At 48.3% G+C, this 16,330-nt stretch overlaps 1 protein-coding gene across 1 annotated transcript in view; it reads right to left on the bottom strand.

The window, feature by feature from the left end:
• The window catches only part of LOC135515435 (diacylglycerol kinase iota-like), a 64,922-nt gene that overhangs the window by 17,961 nt on the left and 30,631 nt on the right, over positions 1-16,330 (bottom strand). The window contains exons 9-30 of the mRNA XM_064939102.1: positions 15,178-15,252; positions 14,460-14,555; positions 14,265-14,347; positions 14,107-14,167; positions 13,397-13,510; positions 8,349-8,474; positions 8,074-8,152; positions 7,918-7,973; positions 7,686-7,748; positions 7,225-7,298; positions 6,945-7,056; positions 6,694-6,780; positions 4,505-4,617; positions 3,409-3,471; positions 1,781-1,881; positions 1,359-1,438; positions 1,193-1,237; positions 1,037-1,106; positions 763-922; positions 518-543; positions 302-339; positions 36-156 (exon numbers count right to left, since the gene is read on the bottom strand). Of these exons, the coding sequence (XP_064795174.1) occupies positions 36-156; positions 302-339; positions 518-543; positions 763-922; positions 1,037-1,106; positions 1,193-1,237; positions 1,359-1,438; positions 1,781-1,881; positions 3,409-3,471; positions 4,505-4,617; positions 6,694-6,780; positions 6,945-7,056; positions 7,225-7,298; positions 7,686-7,748; positions 7,918-7,973; positions 8,074-8,152; positions 8,349-8,474; positions 13,397-13,510; positions 14,107-14,167; positions 14,265-14,347; positions 14,460-14,555; positions 15,178-15,252 (1,843 nt within the window). The remainder of the gene's footprint in view (positions 1-35; positions 157-301; positions 340-517; positions 544-762; positions 923-1,036; positions 1,107-1,192; positions 1,238-1,358; positions 1,439-1,780; positions 1,882-3,408; positions 3,472-4,504; positions 4,618-6,693; positions 6,781-6,944; positions 7,057-7,224; positions 7,299-7,685; positions 7,749-7,917; positions 7,974-8,073; positions 8,153-8,348; positions 8,475-13,396; positions 13,511-14,106; positions 14,168-14,264; positions 14,348-14,459; positions 14,556-15,177; positions 15,253-16,330) is intronic.

Raw genomic sequence — 16,330 nt, 5'->3', positions numbered from 1 at the left:
AATGAGAAGCAACACACACACACACACACACGCACCATGCTCCAGTATGAAGTGGACCACTTCAGTGTGTCCGTGCTGAGAGGCCAGGTGTAGTGCACTACAACCAGTAGAATCCCTCACCAGGAGGCTGGTCCCGCGAAAGAAGCTGCCCGACAACTGAAAGAGAGACAGGAAAAACACAGCTATGAGAGAAACGTATGCATCGACTTCAGTAGTGCATATTACATCCGGAAATGGCTTTTGAGCTATTTCTAGTAAGACAAGTCAGATGTTTGCTAGGGAGACGGTCGAGGTATCTAACCGTAGTCAGGTCCCCAGAGGAGGCAGCCGTCAGCAGTGCTAAAGAACACACACACAAACACACACACACACACACACACCACTATCAGTTAGACAATGTTATAGGGTTACGCGTGAGCTAACAGGAATCACTCCCACTGTAAGACAGGGGTTTCTATCGAGGAACATCATGGGTTTTTAGAAATCTTCCTCTCTCAAAATACGTAAAATATCCCACCTTGTTCCTCAGACGTCAGAGGGCTCCTGTACCAGAGAAACAAATAGATGAAAAGGACTGCGACTCTCAACATGAAATAACGTCAGAGTTGTGTGTGTGTGTGTGTGTGTGTGTGTGTGTGTGTGTGTGTGTGTGTGTGTGTGTGTGTGTGTGTGTGTGTGTGTGTGTGTGTATGCACGCGTTTACACATCTGTGTATGTGAGTGTGTGTGTGCATGTGTCTCTCTCGCTCCCTCTGTCTCTCACCCAGAGTTGGGCTCCACCACCAGGTCAGGCATGCCTGTGGCCGGTCCCCCCGCTAGTCCATCGTGGTCCAGGATAAACACCTCTTCCTGGCAGATTTCTGTCACATAGTGCAGGTGCTCCTGGGCCTTGTCTATGCGGTAGAAACGGTCTGCGGACGTAGCTGGGGACAGGAGACTTGGTTTAGAGAGCTCTCCAAAGCTCTGGCACATTTACAGAAATTCTGATTCGTGTTTTGACCCCTAGGCGAGTGACGTCACTGACTGATGTCACTCACAGTCCAGGAAGCTCCAGTTGGGGGACAGCCTGTGGGCGGAGCCAGGTCGCGGTAGACCTCGACACTCATCCTAGGGAAAGGGGAGGGAAGGGTTCAATAGCGACTCACTGATAACATAGTCAGATATAGTAGATGGAAAGGTAGACAGACAAGAACCTGGTAATGCACTCGGTGGCCAGCAGATGGAGCCTGATGAAGATCCTGTTAGAAACAGGAGAGCCCAGCAGTGTCTCAGAAAATAGAACAATCGTCAAAGCCAAATCATATTGGTGCGAGTGTGTGTACGTGTGCAAGTGTGTCACGTGTCTGTGTGTGTTCTCACCTCCTGTAGCCTGTCTATGTAGAGTCTGCAGGTCTCCAGGTCACAGTCCCCTCTCACCACCACAATCCCCACGGCGATCGCTGCAACACACACACACACACGCAGGACACACACATGGAGATTAGAGGCTGCTGCCTATACAGCAGCCTCATAGACTTGAAATCACTGGGCCACTTTAATAATGTTTACATATTTTGTGTTACTCATCTTATATGTATATACTATCTACTGTATCTTAAACTATGCCACTCTGACATTGCTCGTCCATATATTTATATATTCTTAATTGAAATTGTTAGATATTGTTAGATATTGAAATTGTTAGATATTACTTGTTAGATATTACTGCACGTGCATGTGACCAATAACATTTGACTTGATTTGATGGACGCTTCAACAAAGACACGCAGAAACACACTCACAGATGTCTCGGAGTCGTTCCTTGTCGAACTGTAGCCTGTCGTGGTCCTGCAGACTGATACGGTTGACTCTGAGGCGGAGGCGCTCGGGGACAGCATGGGGGCTGGAGGAACACACACACGCGCACATTGAAACAACATGAAGTATTTCTTTATTCAATTTGATTCTCTTTAGTACCGGAAACAAACAGGATGTGTGTATTTTTATTTTTTTTCATTGATTGCGATCTAGCAGTGCCAGGATAGATTACACTGTGCTACATGTACTGTAGCCACAACAGCACAGAGCACAGAGCACAGAGCAGGACAGGGTGGACTCCCACAGAGACTGACACTAGGAGACAGCACACTGGCAGGTTAGAAAGGGTTCAGCATGCAGCGGCCACCATATACTTTCGACGTTAGACCCACTTACTGCACACGGTGCTCGACACACGAGCGCAAACACAAACAAATAACTCAACTCTCTTCTTCTCACTCTGTTTCTCTCCGTCTTTCTCTCTCTCAGACACGCTCTCAGACACTCTCTCAGACACTCTCTCAGACACTCTCTCAGACACTCTCTCAGACACTCTCTCAGACACTCTCTCAGACACGCTCTCAGACACGCTCTCAGACACTCTCTCAGACACGCTCTCAGACACGCTCTCAGACACTCTCTCAGACACGCTCTCAGACACGCTCTCAGACACTCTCTCAGACACTCTCTCAGACACTCTCTCAGACACTCTCTCAGACACGCTCTCAGACACGCTCTCAGACACTCTCTCAGACACGCTCAGACACTCAGACACTCTCTCAGACACGCTCTCAGACACTCTCTCAGACACTCTCTCAGACACTCTCTCAGACACTCTCTCAGACACGCTCTCAGACACTCTCTCAGACACTCTCTCAGACACGCTCTCAGACACTCTCTCAGACACTCTCTCAGACACTCTCTCAGACACTCTCTCAGACACGCTCTCAGACACGCTCTCAGACACGCTCTCAGACACTCTCTCAGACACGCTCTCAGACACGCTCTCAGACACGCTCTCAGACACTCTCTCAGACACTCAGACACTCTCTCAGACACTCTCTCAGACACTCTCTCAGACACTCTCTCAGACACGCTCTCAGACACGCTCTCAGACACTCTCTCAGACACTCTCTCAGACACTCTCTCAGACACGCTCTCAGACACGCTCTCAGACACTCTCTCAGACACTCTCTCAGACACTCTCTCAGACACGCTCTCAGACACGCTCTCAGACACGCTCTCAGACACGCTCTCAGACACTCTCTCAGACACGCTCTCAGACACTCTCTCAGACACGCTCTCAGACACTCTCTCAGACACGCTCTCAGACACGCTCTCAGACACTCTCTCAGACACTCTCTCAGACACTCTCTCAGACACTCTCTCAGACACTCTCTCAGACACGCTCTCAGACACTCTCTCAGACACTCTCTCAGACACTCTCTCAGACACTCTCTCAGACACGCTCTCAGACACTCTCTCAGACACTCTCTCAGACACACTCTCTCAGACACTCTCTCAGACACTCTCTCAGACACTCTCTCAGACACGCTCTCAGACACTCTCTCAGACACTCTCTCAGACACTCTCGCCGGGTTAAAGTACTTACACAGAGAAGGAGTCAGGGGGAGCAGAAAGGCGGCGCAGGTCTGCTGCACACACTTTCTGAATACTGCAGTCGTGCACGCACACACAACAGGGCGGGGCAGGGCGAGTGGGGGGGGGGGTAAATATCAAGGAAAGAGAGAGGGACAGAGGAGCAGACCCGAAGGTGAGGAGTGAGGTGGAGAAAGAAAAGACGAAAAAGACAGCAGATGATGAAGACATGGATGAAGCCCATGACAGACTAGAGTGGTAATTGCAGAACACTAAGGCAACAACCAGGCACAGCTTTAGTTACTGTGGCTGAGTAGCACCACACTGAGTAAAGAGCAACACACACACACAACGGCAGCTAGATACACACACAGGCATTAGTGCTGTTGGGACGATCTGCTAACAGGTGGTAGGTAGTAAGCAAAACAGACGGTCAGAGGACAAACTAACAGTGTGAAGTGAAATATGATGAGACGAAGCCCTGAATAAAACCAAGAAAATGAACTGTGGGCGTGTGTGCGGACCTCAGCAGTGAGTTTACACCTTGACAGATGTTACACTGACGCAGCGCCTCGTTTGACCCCGTATCCCCTTGGTGTATATGCTTCTTTCCAACAGAATGCAGCCACGGCATCAAAAAACTAGCCCTGGTTATCGTAATCGGTGTAAACGTACACTTAGACACATTCATAGTGTCCGTTCTGTAGCCCTGGGGAGCTATGTGACTCACTCGCTAGGGCAGGACTCTGAGGACTTTACCCAGGCCTAGTTCCACAGGGAGAAGGATGTGTGCGTGATTCACCGAGTCAACTCGGGGATTCGAACCGGTGACCGCTCGGTTACTGGTCTCAACCGCTAGGCTACCTGCAAGTCCTCCAGCCATTCTCTTTAGAGAGTGTGTGTGTGTTTCACTCGTTGAGTTAGGGCAGTGAGGTCTTGATACCTAGTGCTATATTGGCCTATATCCTTGGTGTGTGTGTGTGTGTGTGTGTGTGTGTGTGTGTGTGTGTGTGTGTGTGTGTGTGTGTGTGTGTGTGTGTGTGTGTGTGTGTGTGTGTGTGTGTGTGTGTGTGTGTGTGTGTGTGTGTGTGTGTGTGTGTGTGACTCACTCATTAAGCAGGGGTACTGAGGTGCGTCTCTTGCTCTTCTGTACCATGTTGGCCTGGTTGCGTAGGGAGATCCGGAGGGTTGAGGGGGCCAAGCGACACGGCTCTCCATCCACCTACACACATGCGCGCCCAGACACACAGACACACACACTGCATATCAAATACATTCTGACTTGGGGTTGTGTCTCTGCAGCGTGGGCCTGCGTTGTATCTCTGCAGCATGGGCCTGTGTTGTATCTCTGCATCATGGGCCTGCGTTGTATCTCTGCAGCATGGGCCTGTGTTGTATCTCTGCAGCGTGGGCCTGTGTTGTATCTCTGCAGCGTGGGCCTGTGTTGTATCTCTGCAGCGTGGGCCTGCGTTGTATCTCTGCAGCGTGGGCCTGCGTTGTATCTCTGCAGCGTGGGCCTGCGTTGTATCTCTGCATCGTGGGCCTGCGTTGTATCTCTGCAGCGTGGGCCTGTGTTGTATCTCTGCAGCGTGGGCCTGTGTTGTATCTCTGCAGCGTGGGCCTGTGTTGTATCTCTGCAGCGTGGGCCTGTGTTATACACCTGTCTGTTTGGCCCTCCTGTCACCGTGCACAAACAAGCTGTTTTCGCCATCAGAGCTGCTGCTGGCTGGATGTTTTTTGTTTGTCGCACCATTCTCTGTAAACCGTAGACACCGTCGTGCGTGAAAAACCCAGGAGGGCGGGCAATTCTGAGATACTGGATCCGGCGCGCCTGGCACCGACGATCATACCTATCTCAAAGTCGCTTAGGTCACTCGTTTTGCCCATTCTAACGTTCAATCGAACAGTAACTGAATGCCTCAATGCTTGTCTGCCTGCTTTATATAGCAAGTCACGGTCACGTGACTCACTGTACTATCTGTAGGAGCGATCCATTTTCATGAACGGGGGGGGGTGTACATCATAAACTGGCCAGTGAGTGTATATGTGTTGCATGCACTGTAAACCACAGTGTGTTGGCATTACTCAAAACCTTGGAGGAAACCAAGAGTGATTTTGTAGTCATTACTCAAACTGAATGAGCCACTGCGACCCTAGAGGTTCCAGATTTGATACGTAACAGAAATACGTAACACTCTCACTAAGCTACGCCTCCAATATAATTTCCCAGTGTGCCTTGCCTTTTTAAGTGAATCTCAGTGACCACCTATGACTGTGTTTGTTAGTGACAGAGGCATGGTTGTTGAATTTGTTCATTTACAGTCCTGTGGCCTTCAAGTGAGTTCATAGTTGAATGTTACCATTATAATTCAACTCTTTATGACAATACATCACATGAGACCTTATTTTGAGGCCTAGCTTTATTCTAATACAGTGGCCTGAAACTCATGGTTTACAGGCCACATCAGGCCTGAAAGGTCCAGTAACTTTCCCAAAATTCCCACATTTTCTAAAAAAAAAACCTGGTTGAAGGATTTCCAGGAATCTTTCAACTGGGATTTCTGGAAAACCTGGAAAATGTTCCTGAATTTTGCAACCCGACCTGCAAGTCACATTAATTATGCTGGCTTGCAAAATGATGTGTAATTCCTATTGGAATCCAGCCAGAGTTAAGATATCCAACAGTTGTATTCCCCCCCCAGCCTGCTTTCATAATGACTGCAAGGGTTCAGTACAGTGGAACTGGAACAACCATTTCAGTAACAGGTGCAAAAAAATCTAACTCAATTATTGGATTTGTTTAGAAAAATGTATGTTATTTATCTGTAGCATAAGATTAATCACTCAATGTAAATGCAAAAACAAAGATATTATTATTATTTATTTTTTTATCTACCTGCATTAGAAAAAATGCTGGGAAAAAAAAGTGATTTAAAAAAAAAATGTGTTGCTGTGACTTCTCCTTTAGTTTGGAGTCATACCACACAAACATTTTAGGTAATAATGACTTTTCATTTACTTTGAGTTCAACTTACTAGAAGTAGAAGTATTTGAGTTAAAAATGCCTTCATTTTCTAATTCCATGAATTCCATTGATTCCTATGGAGGACTGCTCCTTCTGGGGAGTGCCAATATGGCCGATCGGTGGCTTCAAAGCCTCTCACTGGCCAATAAATAGTATCAGCAATCCAGGGTTTATCTACATCATTGGTTGGATCGTTAGTGTGGGCCTGTGTTATATATCTGTAGTATGGGCCTGTGTTGTATCCATTTAGTGTTGGCCTGTGTGATATCTCACCTGTACAGCGATGGTCTTAAAGGTGGTCAGAGTCACCTCTCTACACTGGTGCAGCCTCTCACCATGACCTCCTACCTGCAGTGCCGCCTAGGGGACAGGAAGAGGAATTACACCATTTTGTATAGTCAAACAAGCTCTCTCTCACACACACACACACACACACACACACGCACACACACACACACACTCTCTAAAACAAACACTCTCTCACACACACCCACACACGTGCACAAACACACACACACACTCACAAGGGAGGACATGGTGAAGCCGATGACTTCAATACAGCCGTCGTCATGGCGCTGAGGCTCAAAGTCCCGGTGGTCTCCTGTGTTCCCCCACGGCATGGTGCCCGCACAGTACCTACACACACACACACACTTTTAAAAACACACATAATCCTCAAACACCCTCACAAAAAACCCGCAGTATGCTGCATGCATAAAACTATGGGGCAGGTTATGGACAGACCACAGATCTACCAACAGCGTCAGATAGACACAAGGTCACCTGGGTGGGGTGAATAGCTACCTGGGGATGTTTAAGAAGACGATGCACTGGAACTTCTGCTCCTGGATCTTAGCAGTGAGATCCGTCCCGTCACACTGGTACAGAGAAAAAGAAGTTTCAGTGAATCCAGTAATTGAATGTAGAGAGATTCCAGTTCTTGAACCAGGGACCTGTCCAGTGGCAGGTTGATTATCAGGCTGTCAGGGCCCTCTTAACCAAACTGTCAGCCTGTGACACTCTGTGTGTGTGTGTGTGTGTGTGTGTGTGTGTGTGTGTGTGTGTGTGTGTGTGTGTGTGTGTGTGTGTGTGTGTGTGTGTGTGTGTGTGACACACCACCACTCTGACAGCCTGGTTTGAGCAGATGTGTGTGTGTGTGTGTGTGTGGGTGACACACTCACCACCACTCTGACAGCCTGGTTTGAGCAGATCCTTGTGTGTGTGTGTGTGTGTGTGTGTGTGTGGGTGGGGGTTGGGACACTCACCACCACTCTGACGTGTTTAGACAGATCCCTGGAGCTCCTCTGGAGGAAGTCGGAGAACGCAGCCTGACAGGAAGCAGAGACAACTCGTTACATTCTATATACGCCTTTCTCCCTATCTCTATTCCCTCCCTCCCCTCTACCCTCCTTCCAAATCCCTCCACATCCCTCTCCTCATCCCCTCTCCCCCCTCGCCCCAATCAGTAATGTGGTGTTAAGTCTGTCGGGTACTCACCCCTGCATAGAACATCTTGTTGCGAAAGCGACTGTTGAACTTCTCAGGGTTGGCTTCTGCAGGGAGGAGGAGGTACAACAGTTAGAGTCTGTGTCCTACTGTGGTCAGACAACGAAAGGAACGATGCTTCTGGTCCCGAGAGACAGTACTGCTCACCTCTGGATTCGTGGAACTCCAGTGTGACGTTGGCGTCGAAGCCCAGACTGAAGTAGTTGTTGAACACGTTCAGTGGGAGCTGGAGACATACAGAGAGATGCAGAGTGAAAAAGAGGGGAGCGCACAATAGAGGTACAAACTCAGTTTAAATAAGGTTGAACTATGCTTTCCCTCACCGTCCATATCACTCAGACCATTAGACAGCCGTACCATTGACCCCTCCCTTGTCCATTCACCCCTCCCCTCTGACCCCTAACCTCTGACCCCAGACAGACCTTCTGTGTGCCCTCCTCCGGCTGGGCGGGGCTTCTCTCCACCTGAAGGTTCCATCTGTCGAGCTGCACCACAGAGCCATCCTCCACCTGACACAGTACCTTGGACACCGGTTCGTCTGTATAACCCTACACAGAGAGAGACAGATTATAACCCTACACAAAGAGAGACAGATTATAACCCTACACAGATAGAGACAGATTATTACCCTACACAGAGAGAGACAGGTAATAATCCTACACATAAAGAGACAGGTTGTAAACCCTACACAGAGCAACACAGATTATAACCCTATACAGAGAGAGACAGGTTATAACCCTACACAGAGAGAGACAGGTTATAACCCAACACAGAGAGAGAAATGTTATAATCCTACACATAAAGAGACAGGTTATAACCCTACACAGAGAGTGACAGGTTATAACCCTACACAGAGAGTGACAGGTTGTAACCCTACACAGAGAGTGACAGGTTATAACCCTACACAGAGAGTGACAGGTTATAACCCTACACAGAGAGTGACAGGTTGTAACCCTACACAGAGAGTGACAGGTTATAACCCTACACAGAGAGTGACAGGTTATAACCCTACACAGAGAGTGACAGGTTATAACCCTACACAGAGAGCGACAGGTTATAACCCTACACAGAGAGTGACAGGTTATAACCCTACACAGAAAGCGACAGGTTATAACCCTACACAGAGAGTGACAGGTTGTAACCCTACACAGAGAGAGAGAGAGAGAGAGAGAGAGACATGTTGTAACCCTACAGAGAGAGAGAGAGACATGTTATAACCCTACATAGAGAGACAGGTTATAACCCTACAAAGAGAGACAGGTTATAACCTTACAGAGAGAGAGAGAGAGAGAGAGACATGTTGTAACCCTACAGAGAGAGAGAGAGAGAGAGACATGTTATAACCCTACATAGAGAGACAGGTTATAACCCTACAAAGAGAGACAGGTTATAACCCTACAGAGAGAGAGAGAGAGAGAGAGAGAGAGAGAGAGAGAGAGAGAGAGAGAGAGAGAGAGAGACATGTTACTTCAGGTAAACAGAGCTAATTTCAATTCCTTTAAACTGAAGCCAGAGACAAGTGGATTGGGACCACAACAATAATAGCATTTCAAGTGTTCGACAGAGAATGAGAGTGACTTATCCAGGACACCGAGGTCAGACTGTTTACCACCTACACCGTCAGACGGGTGGACACACACACACACACACACACACACACACACACACACAAAGACAGTGACAGAATAATGAAGGGCTTTTATGGAAATAAGTACCTATTATGCCTGTCTCTCTGTCACGGTAATAACCAGCATAGTTCCAACACAGCTGAGGCATCACATACAGCATTCAATAGCCATGTACATAAACACACAATAAAACCCTAACACATGTGCTGCAGTGGATTCTTCTCTTGTTGCCACCGTAGTAAGCAAATGTTCAAATCAAATCAAACCATACTTGTCACATGCTTCGTAGACAACAGGTGTAGACTGACAGTGGAACGCTTACTGGCGGGTCCTTTTCCAAAAACGTAGAGTTCAAGATAAAGATCGGGGGGGGGGAGTGGGGGAATCAAATAGACATAGTGACACGGGGGATAAATACACAGTGAAAAAAGACAAATAAAGAGCAGAAACAACATGCTAAATACAGGGAGCACCCGTACTGAGTCAATGTGCAGGGCCACGAAGTCACTGAGGTAGCTACAGAATGTACATATAGGTAGGGGTGAAGTGACTAGGCAACGTATGTGATGCAGTAGCAGCGTACGTAGTGTGTATGTGTGTGTGTGTGTGTGTGTGTGTGTGTGTGTGTGTGTGTGTGTGTGTGTGTGTGTGTGTGTGTGTATGTGTGTGTGTGTGTGTGTGTGTGTGCACATGTGCGCATGTTATGTGTGTGTGGGCGTATGCGGTGGATATGTGTAAGTATGGGTGAGTGTGTGGGTATAGTCCAGTGTGTGTGTGTAGAGTCCAGTGTGTGGGTATAGTCCAGTGTGTGTGTGTAGAGTCCAGTGTGTGGGTATAGTCCAGTGTGTGTGTGTAGAGTCCAGTGTGTGGGTATAGTCCAGTGTGTGTGTGTAGAGTCCAGTGTGTGTGTGGGTAGAGTCCAGTGTGTGTGTGTAGAGTCCAGTGTGTGAGTGTGTAGAGTCCAGTGTGTGAGTGTGTAGAGTCCAGTGTGTGAGTGTGTAGAGTCCAGTGTGTGTGGGTAGAGTCCAGTGTGTGGGTAGAGTCCAGTGTGTGGGTAGAGTCCAGTGTGTGGGTAGAGTCCAGTGTGTGGGTAGAGTCCAGTGTGTGGGTAGAGTCCAGTGTGTGGGTAGAGTCCAGTGTGGGCGTAGAGTCCGTGCAAGAGAGTTAGTTAAAGAAAAGGGTCAATGCTGGTAGTCAGGGTAGCCATTTGATTAGCTATTTAGCAGTCTTGTTAAGCAGCCTTATGGCTTGGGGGTAGAAGCTGTTCAGGGTCCTGTTGTTTCCAGACTTGGTACACCGGTACCACTTGCCATGAGGTAGCAGAGAGAACAGTCTATGGCTTGGGGTGGCTGGAGTCTTTGACAATTGTTTGGGCTTTCCTCTGACACCGCCGGGTATACAGGTCCAGGCTCCAGTGAGCTCGGCCACATGGTGCACTGGGCCGTACTCACCACCCTCTGTAGCGCCTTGCGGTCGGATGCCTTGCAGTTGCTGTACAAGCCGGTGACGCAGCCAATCAAGATGCTCACAAAGGTGCAAATGTAGAACTTTTAGAAGACCTGAGCAACTGGAAGTCGTAGCGGGAAAACTTGAGATGTCCTCGACACATCTTATTTCTTCTGAAGAGAGGCAAACAAACAATCTCTCCCTCATACTCTCCCTCCCTCACTCACTCTCCCTCCCTCATACTCTCCCTCCCTCATACTCTCCCTCCCTCATACTCTCCCTCCCTCACTCACTCTCCCTCCCTCATACTCTCTCTCCCTCATACTCTCCCTCACTCACTCTCCCTCCCTCATACTCTCTCTCCCTCACTATCCTTCCCTCACTCCACCCTCCCTCATACTCTCCCTCCCTCATACTCTCCCTCCCTCATACTCTCCCTCACTCTCCCTCCCTCATACTCTCTCTCCTCACTCTCCCTCCCTCCTCCCTCATACTCTCCCTCCCTCCCTCATACTCTCCCTCCCTCATACTCTCCCTCCCTCATACTCTCCCTCCCTCACACTCTCTCTCCCTTACTCTCCCTCTCTCCCTTACTCTCCCTCTCCCTCCCTACTCCCTCACTCTCCCTCCCTCATACTCTCCCTCCCTCATACTCTCCCTCACTCTCCCTCCCTCATACTCTCTCTCACTCACTCACCCTCCCTCCCTCACTCTCCCTCCCTCATACTCTCCCTCATACTCTCCCTCCCTCATACTCTCCCTCCCTCATACTCTCCCTCCCTCATACTCTCCCTCCCTCATACTCTCCCTCCCTCATACTCTCTCTCCCTCATCTCTTTTCTCTTCTCTTCTCCTCTAAGCAGCTGAATGTTATTTCCATGCAGATTTGATGTTGTTGTCTGTAATGAATTCTAATCACGGCTAATAATCCTTGATATACACATACCTCCTCTCCTCCCCAAGAGCCTGGAAGTGTTTCCTCTCTCTCTCTCACTCTCTGCACCCCCACCCCCCTATGTGTGGTTCAGAGAGAACTCGTTTATATTTAGGCAACGCTCATTTGAGCTACTGCTAATTAGCCTTAGTGCACACACACCCACACACACATGCACACACGCACAAACATCTTTACACTGATTCAGGCAATTTGTGTCAGAGAAAGTAGCACTCTCACCAACAGGATACAGACATACACAAACACGCACGCACGCACACACACACACACACACACAACATACACACAAAGAGAGAGAGAGAGAGAGTGCCAAACAAAGGCTGTTTCACATCACCTACACACACACAAGCTTTTGTGTCAGCGAACGTGCTGATGACAGCAGCACTTTCATCAACAGGACACACACACACACGCTGTGGCAAGGTGCAGGGGAACCGAGAGGACAGGCTGAATGCTGATAAAACAGGACAGGCAGACAGAGCAGCAGCGACGAAAAGGACAGACTAAAAGGGCCACAGACTCAAAGAGAACAAGACAACACCTGCAACGAGCCCCACTAATTACAGCTGCAGTACAACATGAGTTATTTCAGTAAGGCAGAGTCCACTGTGTTGACTGTGCTGTAGTTAGCAAGTTGACTGTATAGGGTCAGAGTCAGACAGAGGGAAATGTATACCGTACAAAACATAATGAGATACACACATGCAGGGAGGACACAATGGGCACGTGCCCCCCTCTGCTTTTTACACGTTGAATTCATTACTTAACTTCATTTTTAAGCCCACGTTTTATCCAAATTGTTTATAAAAGAAGATCTGTCAGCGGGAATTTGGCGGAGGGGGCACACCGACTGGACCAGCCAAAGAGTAGCCCGACCCCCGATTCTCTTTGCCACCTAGCAATGTTATGAAGTAGGTTTTAGCTAGCCAGCTAGGTTCCCAATCTCCCGACCTCATTACTAGCCACCGAGGCATTTCTGGCTACCAATCAAGTTGGTGTAGCTTGTCTGGCTATCTTAGCTGGCAGGCCTGCTGGCAAGGTTGCTAGAAAATATGAAAATGCCTTATGACACTATACACCAGTGTGACAGTAGTACTAAACTCCTAAGGCATAAATGTTCCTAAAGAATCGATGTGCAACATTCATTAAAATGACATTTGAACAGGTAAAGACGTACGATTAGATTACCTATGCAGAATAATATACATACTGTATTTTTTTTGTTGCATAGAATTAGGCATAATGATTATCGCTCTAGGTGGCAGGGAAAAGGTGTTTCATGTGTTTGAAAAGTACAAAATTCCAGCCCCTCTCCGGACAACCCCTCCCCCCCTCATGTTCCTCTTGCCCCCTCTAAAATAATGGGTGGATGACACCTCAGTGCGGGCGCACACTGGCGCAAAACAAACACACGCACATCTACACACAAAGGGCAGCTTACCCCTCCCCAGTTGAGAGTCCTGGCGAGGTCATTTCCTGTCCCCAGAGGAAGTACAGCTACAGGCGGATGGGGGGTCATTCCTAACTCATCCAGAGCAGACAGGATCCACCCCACCTAAGGCAAGAGAAGGTGAGAGAGAGAGAGTGAGATGGGGCTCTGTTAATGAAGTTCATTAATGCTGTGTGTGTGTGTGTGTGTGTGTGTGTGTGTGTGTGTGTGTGTGTGTGTGTGTGTGTGTGTGTGTGTGTGTGTGTGTGTGTGTGTGTGTGTGTGTGTGTGTGTGTGTGTGTGTGTGTGTGTGTGTGTGTGTGTGTGTGTTGCCACAAGGGGGAGCTGTGTTCACACACAGTAACATATTTGCACTGTCTATCATCAAGCACCCTCAAACTCAACTCTGGACCTCGAAGCCAGTTTCATTGCTTTTTTCATTGTTCCCCTGTAATCAGGGACTGATTTAGATCTGGGACACCAGGTGTGTCCAATTAATTAGCAAAATTAACAGAAAACCAAAGGTTTTGGATCTCGTGGGGGAAAAGTTGAATACCCCTGACAGTAGCACTGAAAACATACAGAGTCATTAACACACAGACACACAGACACACAGACACACAGACAGACAGACAGACAGACAGACAGACAGACAGACAGACAGACATTAGTAATAGCAGTTGAATTGAAGTGAAACAGTAATAACATGTTCATTCTCTCACCGTCCCGTCTCCTCCACAGGCCAGGATACGCAGGTTTGGCACTTTCCTGTACAACTCCAACCTGAGAGACATGACGTACAGAGGTTAGGGTGTAGGAAATAGTGTATAGGGTGTAGTGTGTGGGAAATAGATTGGAGCATGCAGGGCGTAGTACTCACGCCTCTCTGAGCCCTCCCTGGGAGAGATCAAACACCTGGCGAGGGTTCAGGATCCACATAAACATCTGTAACACCTTAGTACCCTGAGACACGGAGAGAGAGAAGGATGTTAGGGTCAGGGGTCAGGGATGACGGTAGCTAGGGGTTTGTGGGCCAGCAGTTAGGTTATAGGTCAGGAATCATAGGTTAACTTACCTGGTTGCCTCCACTCTTGGGGTTGACAAAGACTAGAACAGGTTTCATCAGAGGGGAGGGAAGGGGCTTCAGCATGAACGGGCGCCACTTTGACTCCTAATGGGAGCAAAAAGATATTAGCAAGAGCCGACCCCTTGTCAGCAAATAGACCACGTTTGTACACACACCCCACAGAGGGACAGAGAACAGTACTCACCCCACAGAGGGACAGAGAACAGTACTCACCCCACAGAGGGACAGAGAACAGTACTCACCCCACAGAGGGACAGAGAACAGTACTCACCCCACAGAGGGACAGAGAACAGTACTTACCCCACAGAGGGACAGAGAACAGTACTTACCCCACAGGGGGACAGAGAACAGTACTCACCCCACAGGGGGACAGAGAACAGTACTCACCCCACAGAGGGACAGAGAACAGTACTCACCCCACAGAGGGACAGAGAACAGTACTCACCCCACAGAGGGACAGAGAACAGTACTCACCCCACAGAGGGACAGAGAACAGTACTCACCCCACAGAGGGACAGAGAACAGTACTCACCCCACAGAGGGACAGAGAACAGTACTTACCCCACAGTGGGACAGAGAACAGTACTCACCCCACAGGGGGACAGAGAACAGTACTCACCCCACAGAGGGACAGAGAACAGTACTCACCCCACAGAGGGACAGAGAACAGTACTAACTCTACAGAGGGACAGAGAACAGTACTCACGTCAGTTCCTCTCTTACTGGTCCTTCTTTTGAATGATGTGCGTTTTTTCCTCCTTGTAGAGTTTTTGAATGAGCTCTGTGTGAGGGGAGAGAGAGAGAAACGCATTAAGGCATGTTCCACAGATAAACCCTGAAGCACACACAACACACACACACACAGCGCTGTCTAGCTGCTGGTGTATGTGGAGGCCAGTTGAAGTTAACAGTAATAAGAAGAGACTGCAGACTCTAAAAGGAGTGCGTAAAGGAGTCTGTGAATGAGTATGTAAATGAAGTCGGTAAATGAGTCTGTAAATGAGTCTGTAAAGGACTGCCTAAAGGCGTATGTAAAGGAGTGTGTAAAGGAGTGTGTAAAGGAGTGTGTAAAGGAGTGTGTAAAGGAGTATGTAAAGGAGTATGTAAAAGAGTGTGTAAAGGAGTCTGTAAAGGAGTGCGTAAAGGAGTCTGTAAAGGAGTGCGTAAAGGAGTCTGTAAAGGAGTGCGTAAAGGAGTCTGTAAAGGAGTGCGTAAAGGAGTGCGTAAAGGAGTCTGTAAAGGAGTGTGTAAAGGAGTCTGTAAAGGAGTGCGTAAATGAGTGTGTAAAGGAGTCTGTAAAGGAGTGCGTAAAGGAGTGTGTAAAGGAGTCTGTAAAGGAGTGTGTAAAGGAGTATGTAAAGGAGTGCGTAAAGGAGTGTGTAAAGGAGTCTGTAAAGGAGTGTGTAAAGGAGTATGTAAAGGAGTATGTAAAGGAGTCTGTAAAGGAGTGCGTAAAGGAGTGTGTAAAGGAGTCTGTAAAGGAGTGCGTAAAGGAGTCTGTAAAGGAGTGTGTAAAGGAGTCTGTAAAGGAGTGCGTAAAGGAGTCTGTAAAGGAGTGCGTAAAGGAGTACGTAAAGGAGTGTGTAAAGGAGTGTGTAAAGGAGTGCGTAAAGGAGTGCCTAAAGGAGTGCCTAAAGGAGTCTGTAAAGGAGTGTGTAAAGGAGTGCGTAAAGGAGTGCGTAAAGGAGTCTGTAAAGGAGTGCGTAAAGGAGTCTGTAAAGGAGTGCGTAAAGGAGTGCGTAAAGGAGTCTGTAAAGGAGTGTGTAAAGGAGTGTGTAAAGGAGTGTGTATAGGAGTGCGTAAAGGGGTGCCTAAAGGAGTGCCTAAAGGAGTCTGTAAAGGAGTGTGTAAAGGAGTGC

Source organism: Oncorhynchus masou, chromosome 27 (assembly GCF_036934945.1).
Source record: "Oncorhynchus masou masou isolate Uvic2021 chromosome 27, UVic_Omas_1.1, whole genome shotgun sequence".
Lineage (NCBI taxonomy): Eukaryota > Metazoa > Chordata > Actinopteri > Salmoniformes > Salmonidae > Oncorhynchus > Oncorhynchus masou.
Note: the sequence above shows the minus strand (reverse complement) of the source record. Positions and strands in the feature narration are given on the sequence as shown.